Raw genomic sequence first — 27,399 nt, 5'->3', positions numbered from 1 at the left:
TAAACGGTGCAAGGCAGTTGCTGCAAAACTCAGTGCCCCAATGTAGGCTATCTAGAAGATTTATGGCTATTTAAATTATTTGATATTTTGTATTAAAACTTAATTTTACTACTACCGTCTAATCATTACGTTAAATGTTTTACGTTAGGAATGTTATCTAGGTGAAAGGATTAGAATGAACTTTGTACTGCATGTGCACGCTTTTTATTCAAAATAGTCACAAGAAACCACATTCTATATTAAGCTCCTAATTACATTCCTGACATACCTTTCGATAGCCTGGATTTGTTCGCTGACCTTGTTATAATGTATGATACTAGTTGACCACCCGTGTTTCTAAATAGGATCTTAATGTTTATAAATACGTATAATTACAATTACTTATTTGTACCACCCTAACATTATATACATGTACTTCTCCACTTGCAGAAAAACCCCAAACACCTTACAACATAGTTATACTTTCTATGTAAAGAACTCCTTACAGCACAGAACACAAATAGGAATTATAGGAGTATATTCTGCATTTCAAATAGAGAATGTTCTATGAATTTTATAAATCATCAGTTGAGTAAACCATGGTTGATATATTTTTCTGTCAGATGGTGGAGCTAAGATTTGTGTTACTAGTGAGTTCATGTTGGCACACTCAAAATGTATTTCTGTAAGTAATTGTATGTATTTTACAGTACAGAAATGAACAGAAGCACAATGCATGTGTTAAAAGAAATCCTAATTATGGTACTTGATGGGAAAATATATTTCTCCTCTAATTTCTCAATTAATGTTGTGGCTTAGCTGTCAACTTGACGAGTTTTAAAATGTACAATGACAAGCCCATTTTTAGCCAGCACTGGCAAAACATTTGATAATAAAAACCACCGAATGCCCAAAATCAAGAAACATACTTCTGTAGTCCCCATTTACCTTTATTATATTAAATAAATAAATGCAATATATACAAATATACTTTCATTCATAAAAATCATAAATAAGTTATTATAGTACCACAAAGAGCCTCAATTCACATCACCTGTATTTACACTTATACAGAATTATTAAAAAGTTAAGATTTCTTTCTGTCCAGCAGTTAATTACCAATACATATTTAAAGTGCTAAGTTCTGGCAATGGCAGCCAACAACACGTTACCAGCCGAAATAGTTGACACAGTTTTGATTAAAATGGAATAATTATTTAAGACTTATTGCCAGATATCTGCCCAAGAAAGGCATTTCTGAACCACTTCCATGGTCAATTGTCAAGTTCAGCTCAAGGGAATCTTTCCCTTTTTATCAGTTATTTTCTTGCAATATATTCTAACGTTTAAGGGCAATTTGTACCATACCTTTTATGCAAAATCAGACTGCTAAAAATTCATTCCTATGGTTTTATCACCAGTTAATGTACCCAGAACACCCAATATAAAAAGATGCTACCAAAAGTGCAGTAGAAACAGTAACGTTTCATCATATATGTCAGTTAATATATTTCAAACAGTTCTCATTATTTTAACAGTGAAGTTAAAACAGGAGTTTCAAATAGTGTTTTAAAATCAGATGTTTCACAGAAACCATAAATGTCTGTACAACGAAGAGTCAGTTATTATTGCTTCCAGAGAGGTTTCCCCCCCCCCACAGCATCATTGCAACATTAATGCATATCAAGCATTTTGATCAATCAGGGCTAAGTGTTTAGTCCTTACAAATTTGGAGGCATGTTTTCTTTTTCTGATGATCTGCTCTTTGCTTTTTTACACTTGTATATCACCACGGATAAAACAATAATCAGAATGAGGACTCCGACAGCAGCAGCTACTATTATGAGGATTTTGTCCAAATCTAGAGCTGGAAATAAGACAAATGCAACGTCAGTTGAATTAGATGCATGCTTTGTATTTATCTGAACGTTGCCCTGGCTGAAGCTATTCTACATTAATGAGGCATTAAATGGTGTAATAAATCCTAAGCATTTCTTTCTAACTGGGAGGAAACATTCCAGAGGCACTGACATTCTGACAAAGCTGGTGTAGAAAAGTTAGTGGATCCAAAGAATAACCTTAGCTTAACAAACTAGTGTAGGTGTTTAGACAAGAAGGACTATTATACCCTGAGATATTTATCTGCTCTGAATAGTTCAGTCCTCACAGATCTGTGATCTTTCTGAATATGGAAATTTAAGAATTTCCTCAATTCTTAGCGGAAAAAATAGTTGGTGCAATCCATATGAAGCAACAAAATGAAAAGAAATTTTTTTATGATCATCCCTTGTGCAATCTGAGTAAAGTGAGTAAAGTGAGACCACAACTCTTTGTACTCTTTGTACACTTAATAGGAAACCTGTATGAAATCACATAATACATACCATCCAAGTCTTCCCTGTTAACACTGGTACATTTTACACGGCTTTCTTGACTGTTCTGGTTAGTTAAGCGGCTTGGAATATTAGCCTGAACAGAGAAACAATAGCTCTTCCCTTTATCAACATCAACTACAAATTGATTGGTTTTCGTCTTTGCTGATTTCTGAAAAGTAACAAAAAAAGTATTTAAAGAATTATCTGCAGATATTCCAATTCACCATACTGCAAATTATAATCGACTACAGGTAGGCCTTGACTTACAACAGTTCATTTAGTGACCATTCAAAGTTACAACAGTACTGAAAAAAGTGACTTATGACTGTTTTTTACATTTACAACGTTGCAATGTATCCCCATGTTGTATGATCAAAATTTGGATGCTTGGCAGCTGGTTCATATTTATAACTGTTGCAGTGTCCCTGGGATCATGGGATCAATGGGAAAATCAGAAGCCATGTTACTCACTTAACAACTGCACTGATTCATTTAACAATTGTGGCAAGAAAGGTCATAAAATGAGGCAAAATTCACTTAACAAATGTCTCAGCAACAGAAATTTTGGGCTCAATTGTGGTCACACATCCAAGGACTACCTGATTACCTGTGTTGTAGAAACAGCAGTATGTGTATGATTATTGCTATTAATATAAGAATTAACATAAAGGCTTTCAAATATATTACTCTACTTACAACCATTCAGTTAGGGACTGTTCAAATTTATGACACTGAAAAAATGACTTATGAACTGTTGCAGTATCCCTCATGGTCAGGTGCTTGGCAACCGGAAGGTAAATACATGTAGTAGCCTGAGGTCATGGAATCACCATTTGTAACCTTTCCAGCTGGCTTCAGACAAGCAAAGCCAGACTCACTTAATGACTGCATGATTCACTTAACAACTGTGGCAAAAAAGGGGTAAAATGGGATGAAACTTACTTAACAGCTGTGTCAACTCTGAAGCGAATCTGGCTGAAGGCATCTTTAGCCGCCTCAGAGTTGCCATGAACTTTGGAGGGAGGGGGGAAGGAAAATAGATAGGCTGACTAGCAGTCATAACAAAAAGCTTTCTCATGGGAACCAAGGTCATCCCAACAGGTGGCTGTTGAAGGAGAAGAGGAGCAACCAAGAAACCCGCCAAACATCATAATTGGACAATGTGACCTGGGACACTTGGGGAGGGGAACAATTGCTCTTTTAATTATGCTGCAAACACGGGAAACCTCTGAGTTGGCTTTTACAGGCTGTGCCGATATGATGCATCTGATAAACATGTTCTTCGAAGAATCTGCATGCTTCAGACTTCTGATTTCAATGGGCGCATTAGTCGGAACACTGACAAACTGTCTTGCTTAGCAACCAAAAATTTGGGCTCAGTTGTGGTCATAAGTCAAGGACTAGCTGTAATTACGCTTTTTCATTTATTCCACTCAACTTTATTGTTGAGAACCATACCCCACTCTACAATAAAAAATTCAAACAGCACAGAACTATGTTTTACATTCAAATGAGTTTTAAAAAGAAAGTGTTAATGCTGAGCAGGAAAAGTTAAACATTTTTAGAAATTAGGTTCTCACCTTGCCAGTGCTCTGATCCTTCCAGTAGTGTAACACGTATTCCAGATCATTTTTGAATATGTCCCTGATAGTTTGCGAAGTACCGTTAACTATATACGGTGTTAGTGGATCAGCTACTTCCACTTTCAGTTTTCCATCTTTTTGTTCAAAATGTGTTATGGTTGGTGTTCCAAGCTCAGCTAGGAAAAAAGTATGACCGAGTTTGATTTTTTTATAATGTAAAAAGAGTGCATAACAAATGTTATTATTTTCAAAAGGTTCTTGTAACTCTTGGGCAAAGAAATTGTATAGAATGGGGAGGAACAAAAAAAAGGAACATTCCCCCTTTTTAAAACCAGCTGTCATAAATTGGGGGAAAATGCATTACAGTTCTAACGGCAAACATTTATTTATTTATTTCTGAGCACAGATTATTTTTTGTGTGTGTGGTCAATTTACAATGGGTATTATAAAAATATAGTATATGACTGAAGCTGCATAAGATGTGTTTGCGGGCCTTTGAGTCAGGGTTGATTCCTGGTGACTACCTAAACAAGTCTCTTCAGTTTTCTTGGCAAGGTTCTTCAGAAGCGGTTTATAGTTAAGGCACCAGGCTAGAAACTGGGAGACCATGAGTTATAGCTTCCCACCCCCCTTAGGCAAAAGCTGGTTGTGGGGGACCTTGGGCCAGTCACTTTCTTTCAGCCCTAGGAAGAAGACAGTGACATCCTCCATAAATAAGTCAAAATGAAACAAACAATTAAATCTAATGCTGATTTGTTCCAACTAAATAAATTACCTTTCCTCCCTTTTAGGTTTTCATTAAAAGTTGGGAGAGCCATATGTTATACAGGTAGTTCTTGACTTATGACAACTTAGACCAATGGGGTAGTTAAGCGAGACATCATGTGACCAGACATGATTTTACAGTCGTTAAGGAATCTGACTCCCTCAATCAATCTTGCTTGTTAGGAACTGGCTGGGAAGGTCACAAATCACAGCAACTGGTCATATATACAAGCTGATTGCTAAGTGCCTGAATTGTGATGATGTAACTGCAAGTGTGTGATGTGACATTTGCAATTTTGAGGACAGGTCGTAAATCACTTTTTCAAGAGCTGTCATAACTTTGAATCATTGTTAAATGAATGGTCTACCTCTATGTAAAATATTCAGTCTCTTACAACTAAATTACAAAACTGAACTATTAACAGGAAGTACTGCTTTCCTATAAATCTTAAAAACACACTCCTTATAAGTCTTTATACCTAATCTTCTTTTCTGTGTATAAATATAGTGGAATATATATCATATTTATTTATTATACTTACTTTGGGTGTAAGGTACAAACTCTGAAGAAATTTCATATGGAGGTGTTTCCAAATTATCTCCATCATATGGTATTTCAGAATATATGCGTGCCACGTAAGTATCTTTTAAATTCTGAAGTGTCACCTTAGTAACATCACATACAGTTTTATCTGTATGAATGCATACTTTATCTCGTATTAAGAGATACCTATAAAGATTAAGGTCAAGAATATAAATCAAGCATTTTATGCATATGTGTGAGAAGTAAGACTGTTATAAATACATGCCTTGCAGTGGTCAGAAAAAAATGGATATCATCCTGACCACATACATAATACATAACTTTCAATTTGATCCATATAGTCACAATGCAAAATGTTACATGTTTTGAAGGTCAGCAGTAATATTGTCCATGTTAGTGAGATAAACAGCGTAACTAGGAAAACATGAAATGGCCTTTATGCCCTTGAATATTTTGTACTGCTACAATGAATAAGACACAACTGCTTTCACAGCAGACTTAGAAGTACTAAGAAATGCAATAATACAGGACAACTAAAATTATGGGTAATTTAAAAAGTTAATGAGAGAAATAAAAAATATAAAACATATAATATGAAATTAACTAGCTTACAAATAAATTGATATAAAAACTAAGTACATTAAAGGAATATAGTAACAATCTCTACTACAGATAGATTCAATATTTAATCAAAGCACTTCCTTCTGAAACCCCAGATTCAGTGGTGGGATTCAGCCAGTTCGCACCACTTCGGGAGAACCGGTTGTTAACTTTCTGAGCAGTTTGGCACACTGGTTGTTGGAAGAAATCATTAGGGCAGAGAACTGGTTGTTAAATTACTTGAATCCCACCACTGCCCAGATCATAGTGGTTGTTTATTTCAAGCTGGGCCCTATGTCTATGCCTGTGAAAGATATAAACAGAAGTCGCCTTCTATAAGTTTGAAGCACCTAGCTGATTCAACACTTGAGGTGATATGATTCAATTTTACCCCTGAAATTGGAACAGTTCTAGGGGACATACCATAAAAGGGGGGAAATTAAAAATTATGTAGGGAGACCTTTAAGAAAATTTAGATGAGTATCATATTTCTTCTTTCAACAATGTACACTTGTTACATGTTTTATGTAAGCAGGTATGCTTCAAATTATAGCCTTATATGAAATCAATAGTATTCATTTTACAGTGTCAATTCATGTCCAATATCAAGTTACATCATGGAGATGTTTTTTCATATATGTATTCTTGTTATTTCTCAAACTGCTCCATTACAACAGATGAAATACCTAAGGAAAGGTATGGTTTCCAAACATTAACTTACCCGTCCATTTCAACTGTATAAACATAACCAACTGGTTTTGGATCCCAGCGGAGCACAGTCTTAAAATTGATTGATGACCAAGTTATGTTTACAGCTGTCTGTACTGTAGAGCTATCTGTTTGAAAATGTATAGAGAGGAATATGACTTAGTGGGTTTTCCACATATTACAATATTCTGTGTGGACTGTTGCATTGTTTAAGGCTCTAACAATATTATAAACGCAATAATTTATCAATTATTTTTTTAAAAGTCTTATTGAAATTGGAATATAAGTCAGACCTTCCCAACCTGGTATCTTTCTGGTAGGTTGGTCTACAACTTGTATGACTTCTCAGCAAACAAATCCCTAGTGGCTAGGTATTTTTTTATATTTTTATTTTTAATCCCAGTTTTATGGTTTTTAGAAATAACTCGAGGTGGCATATATATAATACTCCCCGCTCCTCCTATTTTCTTCACAACAACAATCCTGTGAGGTGGGTTGGGCTGCGAGTGTGATTGACTCAAAGCCTCCCAGGTGGTTTTCATGCCTAAAGTGGGATTAGAACTCACCCTCCTGGTTGCTAGGCTGGTGCTTTAATCACTAGACCAAACTGGCTCTCATTGCAAAGATTGCAGGAATTATAGTTCATATGGTTTAATTTGTGTTAATCCAAAATTTAAAAATGAGATATATTATTTCCTCATGCAACAGAGAGTCTCCTTGAATCAACAATTGAGACAGGCTGAATCTGTATACTATAAATAAAGCAGTCTTCTATAATCAATAGATTGTAACTCATAATTTCCTCTAACTTGTCCATTGAGCTATAACCCAAAACATGCAAAAAACATACATTTAGAGAAGATTTAGAATATCTAAGAGATTCTGCATTAGTACCAACACATTGGCTAGGTTCTTACATGATGTTTAATCCCGCATAACAAAGTAAATGCGCTAATGGACACTTCCCATTATGTATATATGGCACTGCTGCTACGTAAACTGCATTTGTTGCCTGGAATCTTCTGGATGCAATTCAAGGTGTTGGTCATCACCAGAAAACTCTTCATGGCATAGTTGTTTATCTATCTGGTTATTTGAGGGACCACATATCTCCAATTACTTCCGCACATGCAGCCAGAGTGCGTGCAATCCAGTTCCTTCACTTAAAGACTGCCATCTTGTGGGACCAAGGAAATATGTCTTCTCTGTGACTACCATTGGTTTCTAGTACAGTATCCCCGCTATTTTGGAGATCCAGAAGATCTAGTTGGTTCTTAGGCCTGGAGGTAATGTGTTTGTGGGACCCATCATATTTATACTACTTATTATTTTGACTGTTTTAGTAATGATTGCCTGCTTATGTATGTTTTTAACCATTTTATTTGTTTTTTAAAAAACTGTAAGCTGCCCAGAGTCTAACATAGTGGGCAACCATAACAAATTGAACAAATTGAACAGAATAACATTTAATATGCTGGACCTGAACATCTAAACTTATATTATTTCTCAGTCTGCTAAAGTGGTTCACCCAAGATCCTAATTCAATGTTTAGGTTCTCGTCATCCTCTACAAAGACTATCTAACCTCATGTTAGCTTAGAATGTTATATGAATCAAGACACTGTAATTTTGTTTACACTGAGTGGGTTACCAGTTATGGTGGGCATATGAAATTTCTGTAGAAAAACTGGAAGTGGAATTTTTAGGACTATTAAATCTGCATTGCAAAGATCTGGATAATCTTTCAGTGCTAGCAAAGAAGTGTAGAAATGTGGAATTCTTGGTGCTCTCTGAATTTGGTTGTTCACTTACAGATGTTTCAATAAGTGACTAGGTAACACAGGCAATACAACTGAGTGTGGGGTTTGTTCCAGTGGTGAAATGTAAAATTTGTTACTACCGGTTCTGTGGGCATGGCTTGGTTGGTGGGTGGGTGGGTGGGGTAATGTGACTGGGTGGGCATGGCCAACTTTTTTTTTTTTTAACTTTTAAAAGCATTTTTTTTACAACCTCTTCAGCCAAAGAGGTTGCAGAAAAAAATGCTTTTAAAAGTCTCTGACGATCCCAGCTGAACCGCGCGATCATCAGAGGCTTTTTTTTTTACTTTTAAAAGCATTTTTTTTTGGTGGAAGAGGTTGTAGAAAAAATGCTTTTAAAAGTTAAAAAAACAGCCTGTGATGATTGCACAGCTCAGCTGGGCATGGGAAGGGGGCACAGGGATTTTTCCTACCGGTTCTCCGAACCACCCACTGCCATCGCTACCAGATTGGGTGATCCAGTCCGAACTGGGAGCATTTCACCCTGGTTTGTTCCCTGTTTACTATACAGCAGCTTTACCTGCCAGGGTTAGGGGGGCATGGTTTTCTCCTTGGTAGTTCCTTGATTAAAACATGCTTGATTGTTTGTCTGGTGTTTTGTTTGGTGTTAATCCTTGCTTATCTGGGTGTAGGTTGCCAAAGAGGATGTGTACTGGTCTTATTTCTTTCTTAGCTTTTTTATTGTTTCTTTGACTGTTGTGTAAAAGTAAAAGGTAAGAAGGAAACAAACAGATCAGGACACATCCTTTCCGGCAGATATACCCAGATAAGCAGGAATTAACACTAGACAAACAATGAAGCAGAAAAGAACACCGTAATCAAGGAACTACCAAGGAGAAAAGCACACACACATATCCAACAGTTGCAGGGCAAACTTTTGTACATAAACAGAGAGCAAACTCCACAATCATTAGTACTAGTAGATACCTAGTCAGATAATGAAACAACCAAGCTCAGAGGGCACTAAGGACTGCCCAGTTCCACCCTGAGCAACATATAATCTCTTCTGTTGGAAAATATTAATTCTTTTATGCCATTTTGTAGTTGTCTGCTATATTTCATATATGCCCTATTTGTGGGCCTTTCCAAGATTAATCTCTGTATAAAAGAATATTGAACTCAAAGGATGGTTGGCTCTTATGTTTATGACTTGAGAAAAAGGGAAACCTTTTTCTTTCTAAGAATGCAGAATATCTCTCCTTAGGCTCCAATGATTACTATTTTTATACGCATTGCATTTATATGCTCCTCATACCTATTGAACAGTTTGAAAGGTACCCTAAAGTTCCATTCCTTCTTTAGAAAACATGACTACATGTGACAAAACAGTCTTTGGCAGGCTTTATAGCTATTCAAAGCGATTCTTTAGATTTTATTTGTTTCTTGGTATTATTAGATTAAATTCTTCTTTTAAGGATTATCATTATAACGGAGACTCTACTGTATAATGTACTCGGAAGAAAATTATATTTTAAATATAATTTGAAATATAATTTGAAATAGGTTTTCAAAAATTTTCTGTAATTTGTGAATTTACTGATAGCATGTGCAGTACGTTTGTGTAATGGTCATAAACATTTCTTATGAATCTTTACATGCATGTTAAAGCATTCCAGGTGGTTAACATGTGTTATGTGTTATGAATATGTGTTTTGCCATCTTATTTCTGTCCCACACAGTTTTTCAACCATACTGTAATAAGTGACTCTTCTGTTGTTAACCATGCAGTGCAAATGTGGTTAACACCTCTTGTTATTATTAAGTAGTCCAGCTTTTTTGCAAGTTTTCCTAAGATGCTGCTTTAAGCTACCTACTAACATCAGTACAACTGTTAGAGCAACTACAAATTTTTATCAGGTACACAAACTAAAAAGGATCAGGTTGTTTTAATGAAAGGCAGGTACATATTATGTTTATGTGAGGTTCAAAGCACTTCCAATCATTTTTATACTACAGATATACTAAGCCTTCTCCTTAGCTAGTCAGCTCATAACATTTTTCCGGAATAGATCTATCCATACCCTGTTGATATTAAATTAAGAAACTGCATTGTTTCAATATGCCACCGTGATACTAACACAGTATTTAAAAGCGTACCAATATTGCACAACACTCATACATGTACTTAATTGCTTTGAAAACATTCTTGGTTTTTTTTCTATTGTTAATAACAGATGATAAATTGCTCACTAAACTTATCCACACCTTGAAGCACGAGATGGGTGGCAAATAAACTTGATACATAAAATACTTAATTGATATTCAGACTATATGGACTTAAATTGTGCCATTTTTCTATCTGCGCTTGAAAAGTATACTCAGATTTGATCAGAGAACAATATACATCCTTAATGCTTTAGCGTATTCTGAACACAATATACTTCTTGAGCCTTTCTGGTATTTTCCATACTTCTTGAACCATTCTCCCCCCCCCCACAAATGTCCACAATGATGAGCAGCCCCCTCTATCCCACAGACACTTGAAAGTTTCATTGCTTTTAACTTAGTCAGCTCAAATCCCTAGAGCTAGACGCTACTTGCGCTGCAGTCCAAATGCAAGGATGACTTCTAGCCCATTTCAAATAATAATAATAATTATTATTTTATTATTGTTTTATTATTATTTTATTCATTTACATGAAACTGAAGTCAATTGAACATTTAAAAATGTGATGATGATGATGATGATAATAACAACAACAACAACAACTTGAAAAAGTCATCAGATATTAGGACTTGAGAATCGAATTGCAGAGACTCTGGCATAAACCAGTGCAGGTGATTCCAGTGGCACTCGGCACACTGGGTGCTGTGCCGAAAGACCTAGGCAAGCACTTAAAAATAATTGGCGCTGACAAGATCACCATTGGTCAGCTGCAGAAAGCCACCTTACTGGGATCTGCTTGCATAATTCGCCGATACATCACGCAGTCCTAAACGCTTGGGAAGTGTTCAACTAGTGATTTGGGATACGAAATCCAGCATGGTTATCTTGTTTGCTGTGCATATTGTCATTTTTGTGCATCGTCATCGTCGTAATAATAATAATAATAATAATAATAATAATAATAATAATAATAATAGCAGCAAAACCGTGGGAAACAGTGAAAGAAACCATACCAAAAAAAAACAGAAACTGGCGATTCAGAAGCATAATAATAATAATAATAATAATAATAATAATAATAATAATAATAATAATAATAATAATAGCAAAACCATGGGAAACAGTGAAAGAAACCATACCAAAAAAAAAAAAAACAGAAACTGGCGATTCAGAAGCATTGGCCAGTGCCAGGATCTACAAGGAAAATCCAGCCTAACCCCTCCAGAGGGAAAGCAGACCACGCAGAGACCAAGTCCAAAGGCGCGAAAAAGGGCATCTCGGGGATGACGGAGGGAGGGAGGATGGAGGAAGGGACCGCGCACCGTTCGCTCGCTCGCTCACTCACTCATTCACTCACCTGAGTCGGAGGGAAGCAGAGCGAGCACCGCGCAGAGCAGCAAGGCTGGAGCGCCAGGTGCTCCCGTCCTGGAAAAACACCGCCGGGCCATCAGGACTCTTCGAAGGGAGTTCACGAAACGGAGAGCAGGGTTGCGTGAGCGCGCGTGTATGTGTGTGTGTGCCTGCGAGACAGCGGCTTTAACTAAAAAGTTGGCTGGTTCTTCCTTCTTTTATAGTATTCCTCCCCCCCCTCTCTCTCTCTTTCCCCCTCCCCCCTCCGGAAACTCTTCGGACAGACGGCGGGTGGCTTAGAGGCTCATTGAATCACTCAGGCGCTGGCTGTGATTCAGCTCTCACGCCCGGGAGCCACCGCCGTGAGATGAACCGCTCCTTCTTTGTGGGTTCTCGCTCTCTCTCTCTCTCTCTCTCCAGGATCTGGGCCAGGTGAGCAGCGGCGGGAAAAGGGAGGAGCGGCCTCGCCTTTGGCCCAGGTATCCTAGGGTGGAAATCAACCGACTTCGGAGGGGAAAAGAGGCCGGTGAAGCGAGCCTTAGGCTCGAAGGGGTGAAGGTTGCTTTCCCCCTTGCTCCGCCCCGCGATGCGCGGGAACGAAAGGGCACCAACGGGCCAGCCACGGATCGCCGTCGCCGTCTGTAGCGGAGGGGGAGGAGGAGGAGGAGAGCTGGGCGACAAGAAAATGGATAATTACGCTTTTTCTAACGCAGTTTAGAGAAACGACCCTTGCTGAAATCAAGGGGGTGTACAAGAACCACGAATCAGGTAGACCGGTTCTGAGGGCATGTGGATCCCATCGCAGAATTGGAAGAAAATAGATTTGGTTTTTTTTTCCCTCCCTGCCTTAAAAACTTAAAAACCAAAGGTACGAAATCAGATGTGTACCTTCGGATTTCCATGCTGTTTTTAATAAAAGATTCTCTTTAAGATGCTCTGGTTGACACTTGGTCTTAAGCTTCAGTGCAAAAAATCTTTGGTAAGAACTCCATTTGAAACTACTCTCAAATCACAGATCGTGGACATATTACAGTTATAAATCTGACATAGTTTATGGTGCTAACCTCATTTTTTTTTAATGATTGTCTGACATCCATGTAGAGATAATATTTCAAATACTGTAACCTCAAGATGATTCCACGCACCAGTTGCATGAGATCCAGACGTCTGCACCATAACTACTGTATCATCAGCTCCACATAAAAATATAAGCCGATGTAGCCTGTAATCTGATGGTGCTTTCGAGTGGATCCAATGTAAAAATCACAGATTCTACCAAGACTCACAAAATATACCACCCGCAAAACATACAGTACCGCCTTCTCTGAAATCCATAGTCTGTATTTGTTTGAGAGGTAAATTAGGACCAGTGTCAGATATTTTTTCACTTAGCTTTTCAAGAACTACTGTATCTTAATATATATTTTTTTATTTAGGGATTTACACCATTGTGTTACATTTGGATGCTGGAGAAAGTTGCACAGATTAAATTTATCTTTGAAATGTAGCTGTAGTAAAGAAGGCATCTTGCTAAGAGGGGAAAAAAGAGGTAATGTAAGAAAAATCTTTCTTCCCTCAGCTACATTAATTATGATACTTTTGGGAAAAGAAAGGTTAGAAGAATTTCTTGAAAGTGCTAAGTATACTGGTTAAAAACAAGGGGTAATACTGTTTATATTATGGTATTTATCCAGTTACTTTCTTCTAACTGTAGATACATGAAATGCACTAATCTAAAGCATGATTGATCAGTCTACAGTTTAGTCTGTTTGTGCAAAGCATGTCAGCATATTTAATTTATGGTTCTGTATGCTGTATGAACCCAAGCAGTTAGGCTAATTTAGCAAATTACATTTTAATTAATCGTGGACTAGTATCTTGTTTATATGGATCTGTGTTTTCAAGATCTCATATTTCATTTATAGCAAATATTTTTGCTTACATATAATGTAATCCAACCTCAATTTGAAGTCAGGAGTGGTATAACAAGATAACACTAGATTCCATTTTAGGAAGCCTGCATTCATATCTCTGTAAGATTTAATATATATATATCTTTCCCTCCCGCTCTCTCTTTCCCTCCCTCTCTCTCTTTCCCTCCCTCTCTCTCTTTTTCTTTCTTTCTTTTTGGTCTAAAGATGGAGAGAAGAACCTTAGCATACTTGTGCAGACTGGAATAGTGAACTATTACTGTACTGATTTCCTGAATACAAAAACTTAACAAAAACAAGATCTGCTGGGTTGTTTATTTTATTTTATTTTTTGCATTGTTGCTACTTTTGTAAGTGTATAATACAAAAATATGTCCAATATAATGGTAATTATTAAACAGCTCCTATTTTGTATTTTCCCCTCTGCAACTACTATAGAATATAGGGCAAAGATGTGGCTGTTTTAAAGAAGTGCGGGAAAGTGCTATTTGCCCTCCTATGCTACAAAGGACATGTCTAAAATCAAATCTGAAGTGATGTATACCTATAGTAACTATAATAAAGTAATTTCTATTTCAACTCAATCTTGACTTTGAGAGATACTTTCATATACTTCTTGGCAACAAAATAAAAATGATTTGCTATTTCCATACTCCATGGCTTCTTGTGTGTGGTTTTTGGTTGTTTGTGTGTTTTGGGACATTTGACTCTAACCTATTTCTTGATGGTGTCTCATGCAAATAGTATGTAGGTCCAACCCTAGTTTACCTTTCTGAGAATGCATATAATGCTAAACCTGCTAATAATAGAGATATTGTCAGATAATATCATTGGGTGTTTAAATTCCATTGAATAGTGTCCAGATAATTTCCGATGATGCCCTTTTTACAATATACATCCAACATGGGTGGGGTAGCAAGAGAAGAAGAAAACTTTCTTTATATTAATATTTGGAATAAAACGTGATTATGTTAATAAGATAGTAGTTTTAGGTAAATCTGAACTGCAAAGATGTTCACGGGATCATACAGTTCCTTCTGCCTCCATAAAAATTGGTTTAGGGAGCACTGTAAGACAGATCTGTTTTGCAGATGGCAATATTATTGGCCAATCACTATTACTTTGTCTATGTCCTTTTCATCAGACACTTTTTTGGGGGGGTCACTGTTGACACCTGCCAACTGCCTTGACTGGTCCCTGCAGTTTTCTTGACAAGTTTTTTTGGAAAGTAGTTTGCAATTGCTTGCTTCCTAAGACTAAGAGAGTGACTGGCTCAAAGTCACCCATCTGATTTTGTGCCTAAGGAAGGATTATAATTCATGGTCTCCCAGCTTCTAGTCCCGTGCTTTAAATACTACACCAAAAAGACTCTGTAATTACTTTGTTTAAAAGAGATTAAAAGAAAGATACTGTTCTTGGGAATTAATTGATACATCAGAAACAAGAAAAGAAAGTTAAATGCTATGATAATTTTTGATCCATGTAAATAGGAAAACACTACAAGAAATCACTTTTCCCCTTGACTTTTCAACGCAATCTTGGCTGTGAAGGTCATTCTTGATATAAAAGCTACTGCTCGTGTTGTTGCCTCTCAACAACACCTTTTTCTTTTGGCTTAGAGTTAAGTTTCCCTAACCTCATGCCTCATTGGCAGATGGAACTGCAATTCTTGTCATTCCCAATCCACACCTTTCATGCAGGCTAGAAACTTGGAAAGCATTATGAATCAAATTTGAAAGATACCAGCTTGAGGAATCTAGTTTAGAGAGATGGCATACATAAGGGTTTTTCAAACTTGGGGAATCCTGGGAGTTGAAGTCCACCCATCTTACAGTTGCCAAGTTTTAAAAACACTGATGTACACCAATAGTGAAAAGGCTAAACGTTTCTCAAAATGTGGGTGGCACATTTGATACAAAAGTATGCTGAATGTAAAGCAACATGAGAGTTCCAGAGCCTATTAGAAGCCTGAAGTGAGCTTTTTTCCTAAACCAGGGGTCTGCAACTTTAAACACTCAAAGAGCCATTTGGACCCATTTCCCACAGAAAAGAAAACACTGGGAGCCACAAAACTCCTCCCATGCCTGACTATTTCCTGAGCAGCCACAAAACCAGCATATGTAGTTGAATTAAACATTCTGTTTTCTTCTGAAACTTTTCTTGGATTTATCCATGGTTGGCCTACTGGGGGTTGAAAAACTCAATAAATTGCAGGCCGGCGGGTGTCGCACATTGGCGGTTGTGATGCATATTTTGAGTGACAACCACAGCAGAAGGATGAAAGAGCCACATGTGGCTCCAGAGCAGAGGGTTGCTGACCCCTGTCCTAAACATATCATGTTTGCCTTTGAAAGGAGGATTCCTGGAAAACACTTGGTTTCTACTCAAAACTCTTAAATTGATGCTTATTCTGCAGTGGGACTGATTATGGGTGGGAAAAGAGGTAGGGGCTTTGACTAATGACCATATCATTATGTGGTTGTGCAGGAGAGATTCCACAAAGCAAGCTGCAGCATTTAAAGAAGCTGATTTAAGGCAAAGAAATGTTTTATTTTCTCCCTCCTGACTGATGGTCTCAGAAAATATGTAAAAGCAAGCAAATTCATCTTTCCATTAAAACATGGCTTTCAACTGTTTATTTTCTTATTTCCAGTAAAACAATAGATGCTCAATTATAAAAGCTCTTAAAGGAAATAATTATCTTGATCCCTTTCAGTCAAATTACTATCTTCAGGGATTGGAAATTCAGCAGGTGTCTTGGAGGCATCCAGCAGGTTTCTTGGAGACATTTTTTTTAACTGTTGTCATATGCAAAATGTTCAGGTATTGCAAACAATTATTATGAAGATTATATAATATGTAATCTTAATTTATTACTTACTTAACTTACGTAACTTAATATGTGCATTAAAATATAAAATCTCAATCTAACATTTAAAAACATCTAAAAAGCATCACATTTAACGGCCTTGCCTAATTTTATATTCTCCAGATATCTCATTATCTCTGTTCCACAATATCTGGAGAGTATCAGATCAAAAAAATGGGCCACTGAACATACAGTATAGGAATGGTGAGGGACAAAAATGTTGGGGTAATTATATGAAGATTGTATGAGCTCCAATTTGGGAAAATATTAGCTAATTACATTTCAGTTTCTGGAAAATGTGGGAGGAGAAGGAAAGAAAGCAAAATCCTAGTTGTCTGCTTGAAACTCCTTTGAAGTGCTTCATGTTTGCTCTTGATCTGCTAGTTCAGCACATAGTTGGCGTAAGTTCCTTTAGTCAGTTCTTTGTAATCCACTAAGGGAGTAATATGTAAATTAATTTTTATTGGCACTTAGTGTCAGTCATGTTCTGATCAAGTGTGATGCAATTTCAACATAATTTCAATTAATGTAATTTAATTTAGGTTGAATTTCATTTTGTTATTGTGTAGAGGTCCAGATTCAAATATCAAAATGTGATTTGTAGCAAAGATTGGCATCTGTCATGAGTACCTTAAAGTAATTGATGTTTGAACGCAGGAAAAGGTATGTCTGCTTTAAGGTGTTCCCATTAGGTGCTATGTGTACATTCTATGAATGTTAAATTTGGATCTCCAAAAGACTATTAGCTTAATATCTGTATCTCTTACTTTGCTTCATCAGTCTGGCTAATGAATTGTTTCAATGCACTATAACTTAGATTCCAATGTCTTATTTTGCAAATCCACAAGCAGCTTTTCAACTTTTGCAATAGCAAATGAAACATTTCCATAGTACAAAAAAGATCCAGTGCTTTGGCCCACACACTCTTATAACCTGACGTGCTCTGGACTTTTGGGGTTCTCTGGAAAGTTGGGGGCTCTTTAAGGGCTCTGTGTTTAGCAGACAGAATATATCTGTTCTTGGGGGAACAAACTCTCTATACAATCAAATAAATGCATAGCTGCTATTCTGTGGTAAAAATTCCATACATTTTTTTTTTAACTTTATCTTTGCTACAAGTTAGAGAGAAAGAGAGATTTCAACTATGTACTCTTTTCACCAGACTAAAAATGCTGGCTGACGGAATAAATACATTGCATAAGAAAAACAGATTTTAATGCAGCATTTTATAGTTTATCAAAAATACAATTTTCGGAGAAAATTTTCAAGTACTATTGAATAGCTTTATGAGTAAGGATTTATTTCGAATTAGAATAGCGTCTTTCAAATGATTGCAAAAATTGATGGGTTTCCTGATATTTCAGCAAGCAGGAACTTGTCAGTTATGCTACAAGCCAAACCAGAAGTAATGGGAATACAGCTAAAGCAGAACTGTAGGTCAAAGGACAGAGTTTGTATGCAAGAATTCTCATTGGAAAATTACACAATTTTACTTCTTTAGCTGGGGAAAACAGAAATGATTTGTGTTACGCTTTCACCTTCTTTATTTCTCTGAGTTGATATTTAAATTACAACACTTTGATTTTATAATTACATTGGTAAAAACAATTTGACACAAATAATTTAGTTTTTCTGTGGAACCATGGCTTCTACGTTTTCTTGTTTGTTAAATGTCATAAAGCAGAGTTCTATGGGAATTACATGAATGGTACCAGAAAATAATAAAGTAGAGAGAAGCTGAATGAGGTCCTGCACATTGTCACTCATGCCCTGGTTATCTCTTGGTTCGATTACTGCAACATGCTCTAATGAGGGTACCCCTAAAAAGCATTTGGCAGCTACAACTGGTGCAGTACACAATGGTGCAGACTGTTCTGGAGGCTCCTAGGATAGCCCATGTAACACTGCTGTTATGTGAGTTGGTGAGTTAGTTGCCAGTCTGCTTCCAGGTCCAATTCAAAGACCTCTGAAGTCCTTTATGGCATGGGTCTAGGTTACCTGAAGAGCCATTTTACTCCAGTGGGATTAGCCCATCCCACTTGCTCCCATGGAAGAAGCCTATTTTGGATTGCATCTGCCAAAAAAATTCAGCTGGGAGGATCCATCAGAAGAGCCTTTCCTGCTGTGGCCCCCATCCTTTGGATTATTTTCCCATTAGAGGTGAGGTCGGTGCTCACATTCTTGGCCTTATGGAAGGGCCTTAAAGCCTGGCTCTACCAGCTGGCCTGGGCCCCCGATAGGGGTGCTTTATGCTGGAAGTGGCTGTGGCCCCCCTGTTGCTTATCCTCTTGGTTTTTAGCCTTTATTTAATTCACCATGGAGGCTCACGTGGATAGTGTTAGGCATTAAAATCATTGCAGTCTGACAAAGTTAATTCACTTGTTTTGGATTTTGGCTTAAGAACAATGCATGAATCTAGCCCCTATAGTTTAGTATTATATACACACAAAATAATTGCGGCTTAGTTAATGAAACTATGATTAAAAAACTTGGCTTAATACTGTGTGAGTTCTGTCTGTGTCAGGGCATAAATCGTTTTAAACAGGAGCTTGTGACAGCATTGAACATTTATTCCTACATCTTGCTTCTAATCTAGAGCTAATAGTCTTTTATAAAAGTATATCCTGTTGAATGCATAGAATATTAAAATAAGTGGTAAATATCATGCACAATTACTTGTAGGAGATCCCACTTATTACATAATGCCCTTCCCTTCCCTTCTCTTCCCCAAATTTCTGCTACTAGAATGTGTTGAACTCTAGAGAGTAAGAACATATACTAGTATCAGAGACCATTTATCTCTTGGGATGATGAGCAGTAGGATGCTATCTCATTTTCTACAGGCATTTAATTATGAGAATGAAGTGCTGGCCTGGAAAATTATTTAGTCTTATTCAGCAACGTATTGTATTAGCCATCTGAATCTAGGCACTTGTACACGTATTGAAGTTTAGGCACTTGTACAAATGTTGAAGTTTGGACTTGTTCTTCTTTTGAAACAGCAACCAACAAGGTGATAACTTGTATTTTCATGCATATTGCTATATTTTATCCTTGATCTTATTGAATAGGACTTAAGAGTCAAAGTTTATCTATGTTCTCATCTACATTGGGAAAATACATGTTGCCCACATGTACATTCTTAGAGTATCTAACTGATTTCGCATTGTGAGGTGAGAATGCTATAGAGGGATTCTAAATAGCATCACAAGATTTGGTCATAAAGTTGGTTTCTCAGGTTGCCTGATCCCAAGACAGATTCAAGATGATTTTCTTAAAGCACAGTAGATTTAGTTGGCAGAAATGAGATTACATTTTTCATGCTGGCAAATACTAAGCTCTACTTCTGCGGAAAAACAGATGTAGCTCTTTATAATGAAATGGTGCTGTCATTTCTTTTTCTTCGTATCTTTTCCTCCAGGAGGTTCCAATTGTAAACATAGTAGTTTCTTCCATTTCGAAGTACAAAAAAGTTACATAGATACGGGTTTTGTTAAATATTATTATGAATATAGAGAATAACTGTTACGCCCATGTTCCCACCTAACCCTTACTTATGTATATTGGATTACAGGTCTCATGATCTCTCATACAATATTTATTTATTTATTTTTATTGGTTCGATTTACATGCCGCCCTTCTCCGGAGACTCAGGGCGGCTTACAATGCGTTAAGCAATAGCCTTCATACTTTTGTATATACCTGCTTAGTAGGGCTTTCGGCCCCCCCTAAGCGGTGTTCTTTTTATACAAAGTCAGCTTATTGCCCCCACAATCCGGGTCCTCATTTTACCTACCTTGGAAGGATGGAAGGCTGAGTCAACCTTGAACCTGGTGAGATTTGAACTTGCAGTAATTGCAGGCAGCTGGCAGCTAAGTGCTACTTTAACAGCACTTTAGTCCGCTGCGCCACCAAGGCTCATACAATATTAGAAGACAATAAATGGAATTATAGCCCATCATCTCTGACATAATTAGATTACGAGAAGGTGGGATATTTTGATGCCTGTGTGCAATGACATGTATTGTAATTTATCTTTAAAACAGGGCACGGCTTTCTTGTGTGTTTAAGGCTCACCTTTTTTCTTTTCTAAAGAAACCACAAGAGAAAAACCCAGTTAGTTAACAGCGTGTGTCAACAAAGTGACTGTTTTAGGAATTGTAGAATTCTAAATTCTGCTTTGTCTTTTGGAACTGATAGGAACAAATTGTGGTTAAAAATGAAGTATTACTGCAGTACTTTTAGGAATGGAATTACATCCAGCAAATCTTGTTTCCTGCCCTCATTCATTACATAACGATCTACAGAACTGATTTTTCTACAGTGTGTTCTTTCTTTCAAAAACTGTATTGGTTTCTTCTAATTACCTTTGATGCAGACAACTTGCACCTTAGTTTAATTACGTCCTAATAACTATTGATACATGCCCATATTTCCATAATCTGATGCTCTGCAGAAATATTGGACTATACTTGGCAAAATACCAAATCAGCTGTGCTGGCTGGCTGTAATTGTTACTGTTGCCCTGTCAACGAGCAGGTGTTCAGGTAGATACTGGTTATCGATTTACAGGCCTTAGAACTGAGTCCTGTTTTTTAATTCCTGAAGTTTTGTCATGCTATTAATGTTTTAAAAATATGTTCCTTTGTTTCTTAAAACTGGAAACAGTGAGATTTCCAAATCTGCTGATACAGATCGTGGGAAGATGCTTATCATCGGGAGGGCGGCGATAATATGGCAGTGCAAAAGCAAACTACACCATCGGTTTCACCAGCCCAAAGAGCTAAATAGGTCTACAGATCAGAAGTGTCAATCTTCTGAAGAATAGCAGTTTTATGGCAGCTTTCCCTGAGAGTCTTTAGATATGTTGGGGTTATAGTTCCCAGAGTTCCATGATGGATAGGAATTCTGGGAATTGTAGGCCATACATCTGGAGGATATTGTTTGGGGGGGGGGAAATAAGAATTATATGGTTAAAGATTTTGGATTGGAAGATGTTGAAGTATTCTTTTGCTGTTTCAGCCAGAATTATTCTAGTTTGCGCAATGTTTTAAATCATTAACTCAGCCAAGAAGAGCTACAATTGTCATTCTAAACTCCAGAATCTACATTTTAAAATTATTGCTAATGTAGATAATAATGGGATATTAATGCGGCAATCCTATTTGAGGATTGGCCTATTGAAAATAAACGGGATTTAATTCTAGAATTACCTCATTAAATTGGCGGAGTATTATAGTAGGCTAATTAACTAACTAAGCTATATACCTACTACATTGCTGTTTACTTTTCTTTGGTATATCAACATTCTTAATATTGTTTGGTTAATATGTATCTTGTCATCCTACAAATTAAATAAATGAATCATGATAGATACCAACTACTGTAATGTGCATTTTATAACATTTTGAGTCTTGTTGTACATGTTATTTTTCTGGTAATCAAAATTATTATTTGAGTGTATTGCAACTACCAATAGCGATCCTTTAATTGCTTGCACATTCCAGTAACATTAAACCTATACTCCTAGAAATAACTCATGATGGGCAGGCCATAGATAAGGGATCCGACTAAATATGGTCCATTGCAGAAAGAAATGACAGCCCATTCCAGCATTCTGATAAGAAAGTCAAGGGGACATTCACAGTGGAACACGTCAGTGTGACACTGGAAGAGGAACTGCCCAAATTGGAAGGTATTCAGTGAGCTACCAAGGAGCAGCAGAGGGAATATTACTCTTTAAAGGAAATAATCCACCCCAAATTGTGGATTCCTGTATAATTGTAAACTTTTCTGGGATCATGAGAAAATACCCTTACGCTTTTACCAACATGAAAATAAAGTATCTAAAAACCTACTGAACAAGTCTGCATTGCTACTGACATGCACAGCCTGATTATTAGCTACTTTTATTCTTACTAAAAGATTCCATCAAGCAATTTTTATCACCAAGTCTAAGGATGTTCCATTCAAGATTAAATAAGCATGGGAGCATGCAGAGAGATAATGATAATAAAATTTTGAATGGGAATAAAAGGTGAATGCATAAAAGTAGAAAATACTAATCTTTTAATGAAATGATTGATTATTTATTTATATTCATTTACTGTTAATTGTTAAGAAATATAACCTTTTAACTCATTTCTGTTTTAGCCATGAAAAATACTGATAGCATTTCATCGTTCTTTGGATTGTATTTTACTTAGTTTGTACAAGGATGTCTGTGTATGCATAAAATGTATTATCTACATGTTGCACACACATATATATGAACATTAATATATATACTAAGATACTAAGATACTTATGTTGAAATAAATATATTAAATATCCAGCATAACATAGATATTCATATTCTTTACTTATGGTTCCTATATAAGACCAATTTATCTAACATTAAATGATTACCTAATCTTCAATACAGATTAAATGACTACCATTACAATCCATAATTTATCATCCACAGGGAAATTGATGCATTAAAAAAAAATCTAAAACATATTTAACATGTTAACACATGTCGATGTCAGTAAATGTGACATAAATCGGAATTGTTTGTAGAACATGAATTGTGTAATCCTTCTCTGTTTTACTGCAACATTTGGTTAGAAGACCGCATTAGAGAGGTAACCAATAAAAAGCAGGAAGGACCGTAGCACATGCACAATTTTCTCTATTTTCTGGATTTCACTTAGATTTGTTCTAGTTTGGTTTCTTGCTATATTTCTCTTCCAAATCTAGAGGACAGGCCTTTAGCTGGAGTAAGAAAAAAACACCTTATTATCTTAATTACTTCCCATAAAAGAATATGGATTATACACAAGTTATTATTTTGGTGGTCTGTATTCTACTACCTGATTTTTATCTTATTTTTCAAGATTCAAGCAAAAGTTATTCCAAGAAATATGAAAGATTTCCTTTCCCATCTAGGACTATCAAGGAGACTTATCAAAATATTTACTGAAGCCAATAAACCAAATATTAAGATAGGAACCCTCTATCCAGTGTAAATCAGACAAATGATATCATACTCAAATTTACTTATTTATTATATTTATATATCACCCTATCCAAATTGACTCTGGGCAGCAAATGTACAGAGGTTTTGGAAATACATTGGAGGATCTAGAATGCAACTCTTAAAATATCAGATTGAATTTATTGTTCAAATATAGAAATATTCAAATACTAAATAGCAAAACCAGAGATTTCCAAATCATAAGTAATGGGTTTCCTCTTTCACCGTCCCCCAATCTTCTGATATGCCAGATTTTTCTTTTAAAAACGTATCTTGAAAGCCAAGGTGGGGCGGGGGGTTGGAACTATAAATATCATTGTTTAATTTCAGTATCTATAAAGTTCTCAGTAATAAGACATTTTTCAATTTTCAGAAATAAGATTCAGTTTAAGGATAAACAAATAAATAAAACATTTGGAAAGGGTGTATTCTCATTATTAAGTTAAATTTTAACTTAAATGCTAACTACCATTACCACCACTACCAGGGTGTGATTTGAAGGAGAGTTTGAAATCTGCCACCTCTTCATGTCTAGACTGGTCATAATTTTGACTGAAAGTACATTCAGTGCTTGAAACTGACAGCTTTTGATTTAAATCCTTTAGCTGTCCTTTAGCTTAGTAGGTCTTTCCTGTTGTCATTTAAAGGAGGATAGTTGTTTGATTCTTTGCAGGAGGCGTTTAGTTTAAAAATTCAAGGAATGTTTATTATTTGCTTAGTTACCCTTCCAAACAGGTTTTCTGCACTTTACTGAAAGTTTTCCTGTACGAAAAACAAAAGTCAAGATTCTTTGGATTCAAATACTTCAGAGTAATCTCTTTCAAAATTATATAGGTTGATGTTTAACTTGCTTATAGAGTAGTTCCCAAAATCCAGTTTGGCTATTGGAGGATGCAGAAAGTGTATACGGGAAATGATCTATTCATTCTGATCTGCATTAGTACCAGTGGCCTTCCAAATATAATCTGTTTTTAAGGCAGAATTGTGAGGACACATTTTTTAGAAGTATGAATACTGCAGCCCAGAAGTAAAAACAAAAAAAGTTGCAGAATGCATTTGTGTACAAAGAAGCTTCCTGCCAAGAATAAATACAAGCTGACTGTTATATATGTATATTTTCCTGTCATGCTGCTCAATTTTTAATGATATACACTTTCTCTAAATAGATTACATAACTGGCAATTTCTTGTTGCTTGTTGTTGCTATTGCATGTTATCCTACAAAATTATTTACCCTAGAGGGAAGATCTGCTAAACAATGAAATCACTCATCCCAGCATGGTCATGACCATCTCTGCTTATTTTTGCAAATCAGTCTTCCCCAGTTTGTAACCTTAGGCAGGATTGCAAAATGTTTTAAATTGAATGGTCATCAAAACCAGTTAAATTAAATGAAGAGCCTGGTGGCACAGCAGACTAAAGCACTGTTATTAACATCAAGCTGTCTGCAATTACTGTAAGTTCAAATCTCACCAGGCTCAAGGTTAACTCAGCCTTCCATCCTTTCTAAGGTAGGTAAAATGAGGACCCAGATTGTGGGGGCAATAAGCTGACTTTGTATAAATATACAAAAGTATGAAGGCTATTGCTTAACGCGTTGTAAACCGTCCTGAGTCTCCGGAGAAGGACGGCATATAAATCAAATTTTTAAAAAAAAATAAAAAAAAATAAAATAAGCCACCCTGGGAAAATATGGAAGGCTTTGCAGTATGTATCAATTAAACATACCTGGTCAGTTCAAACAAGATATTAAACCATGGTTATAATGAATATCACAAACTATCTCTTCTATTTTCTTACTTCCTCTTATGTTCCATTCCATTTGTTTCTTCCTAGCTGTTAGAAGCCATTATCCATTACATACATGCAAATATATCCAGGTGCTTTCTCTTTGATGTAAGCAATGTTGCGCAGAATGCAAGAATGGCATAAGAAAATGGGCACACCCCATAAGAAGATATGAACTAAGAATGTAAATAAGAATACGAAATAATTTATAAATTACAAAATTAAATTTAAAATTTAAAAGTTATTGTTAAATATATAAATTCAAATTTATAAATGATAAATTCATAATTTATAAAATTATAAGAATATTATTAAAAGAATATAAAAAAGAAAATATAGTTAAACCCAGTCTACACAGTATCAACATCATTCCCTATATTTCTCCATATCTTTCTGACCTTAATAAACCACCTGTGTTTCCTCCACATCCATTTATTTGAAATTTTTAAGGATCTCATTAACTCCATCCAACCCATGATTTTCCCAGTCTTTGCCTCTCACTTAACTCAATCATTCTTCCTTCATTTATTGGTTTGTGATTCAGTCTTTATTCTCTCTATGCATTTAAACTACCTTGTTGTACTTTCATGACAATCACTTTCATATTCAGCCCACATATATTCTGCATTCACACATTCTGGACACTATCTCCTTTTGTGTTACAATACAGACAAACATTCCTTTCAAACTGCTTTGGACACGCCTTTTATGTTTTTCCTGATATATCCAACTCTCGCTTTCCTCTACCAACATTTGCAAATGTCTCCAATCATTTCCCCCTCTTTAGTAAACATTTCCCAAATTTATATATTTTGCAGTAGTTTTTCTTCATTTATCTATTACTTGCAATTATTCATTTAATTTTTCCTTGTTAAGAAAAACTACTGTGCCATTCATGTATTATCTGTACTTGTTGCTTCCTAAAATCTATCAGTGGGAAATAATTTGGCTTCTTAGCCAACAATAAGACTAAGAAATATACCATCCTGACTACATTTAGATCTACCATTCAACTTCATAGTCACACAAAACTTTCCATACTTCAGACCTGTTCATTTTATCATAAGCTTTTTCTAAAACAACAAATATGGTATTCAATTAACTTTCCCATGTTCACACATTTCCCAATGCCTTGCTGAAACACAAACATTTGTTCAAGACACTCCCTGACTGGCATAAAGCCAAATAGCACCTCCTAGATTTTGTTCATTGTCACATCTTGTACACTTTCAATCATAATTTTTCCAAACACCTTTCCAGGTACATGTAATAATCTAAACCAATCACGTTCACTTTTGTTACCATTCCTTTTGTGAAAGAGAACATCAATTGCATGTTCCCAAGAATAGGCATGATTGCATCCTTCATAATACCTTAACCAAATTGCACAAACATTCTGTAAGTAAAGTCTACTTATATTTTAAAATTTCTTTAGTTATGTCATCCACACCTGCAGAATTACCATTTTTCAATATTCTCAAGGCATTTATTACTTTTCTATCATAGGTTTTTCTTGGACACTACCATTAATAGTCTTAGTTTCAATTGCACTTTTTGTTATACCATATCAATTCCTATACAAATCTCTAGAGTGCTCTTTCCAGCATTCATCGCAGCTTCATCCCAAATAATTTCATGATCATTGTTTTTAACTTCAATAATTCTGTTGAAATCAATTCTGTTCATCCATTTTCAAAGGTTTTTTTTTACTTCTATCAAAATTGTTCTGCGTTTTTTCTTGAATCTTAATATTTTCTTCCTCTGTTGTTTGCAAATATATTTTCCTTTACATATACATTATGCCATCTATTTCTCTCATAATTTGTTTCAGAAATTATTCTCTTATATAGCATTTGTTTCTCATTCACAGCCGATTTCACTTAATAAACCTTACCCCTCCCCGATTTTCCATTTCTAGCACCACACAATTCTTTGACACACTGTAATATAATTCTTTTTGCAATTTC

The 27,399-nt window shown here is 36.0% G+C and overlaps 1 protein-coding gene and 1 long non-coding RNA gene across 3 annotated transcripts; one reads left to right on the top strand and one right to left on the bottom strand.

Annotated features, from left to right (window-relative positions):
• Nucleotides 1-908: 908 nt before the first annotated feature.
• Nucleotides 909-11,967, bottom strand: F3 (coagulation factor III, tissue factor). The gene is made up of 6 exons (XM_034437286.2): nt 11,835-11,967; nt 6,568-6,682; nt 5,245-5,432; nt 3,935-4,113; nt 2,364-2,523; nt 909-1,846 (listed from the first exon to the last, which is right to left on the bottom strand). Exons 1-6 carry the CDS (start codon nt 11,923-11,925, stop codon nt 1,701-1,703), a joined length of 879 nt encoding a protein of 292 aa, XP_034293177.2. The 5' UTR covers nt 11,926-11,967; the 3' UTR covers nt 909-1,700.
• A 186-nt stretch (nt 11,968-12,153) lies between these two features.
• Nucleotides 12,154-14,342, top strand: LOC117677232 (uncharacterized). 2 transcript variants are annotated; one of them, XR_015733155.1, is made up of 2 exons: nt 12,154-12,259; nt 13,264-14,342. It is a non-coding gene; the product is annotated as an uncharacterized LOC117677232 (long non-coding RNA). The 2 variants fall into 2 exon arrangements; XR_015733154.1 differs by having other exon boundaries at nt 12,185-12,259; nt 12,541-14,342.
• The last annotated feature ends 13,057 nt before the right edge of the window (nt 14,343-27,399 follow it).

The sequence above is a fragment of the Pantherophis guttatus genome, chromosome 3, assembly GCF_059756535.1.
Source record: "Pantherophis guttatus breed Tessera chromosome 3, ASM5975653v1, whole genome shotgun sequence".
In the NCBI taxonomy this organism is placed as follows: Eukaryota; Metazoa; Chordata; class Lepidosauria; order Squamata; family Colubridae; genus Pantherophis; species Pantherophis guttatus.
This window is presented reverse-complemented; position numbering and strand designations above follow the sequence as displayed.

Coding starts and splice junctions, on each gene's coding strand:
- F3 (XM_034437286.2), bottom strand. CDS start 11,925: ATGGCCCGGCGGTGTTTTTCCAGGACGGGAGCACCTGGCGCTCCAGCC. Junction 5,433..6,567: donor TATACAGTTGAAATGGACGG/GTAAGTTAATGT, acceptor TAATCTTTATAG/GTATCTCTTAATACGAGATA. Junction 4,114..5,244: donor GTTTGTACCTTACACCCAAA/GTAAGTATAATA, acceptor CTTTTTTCCTAG/CTGAGCTTGGAACACCAACC.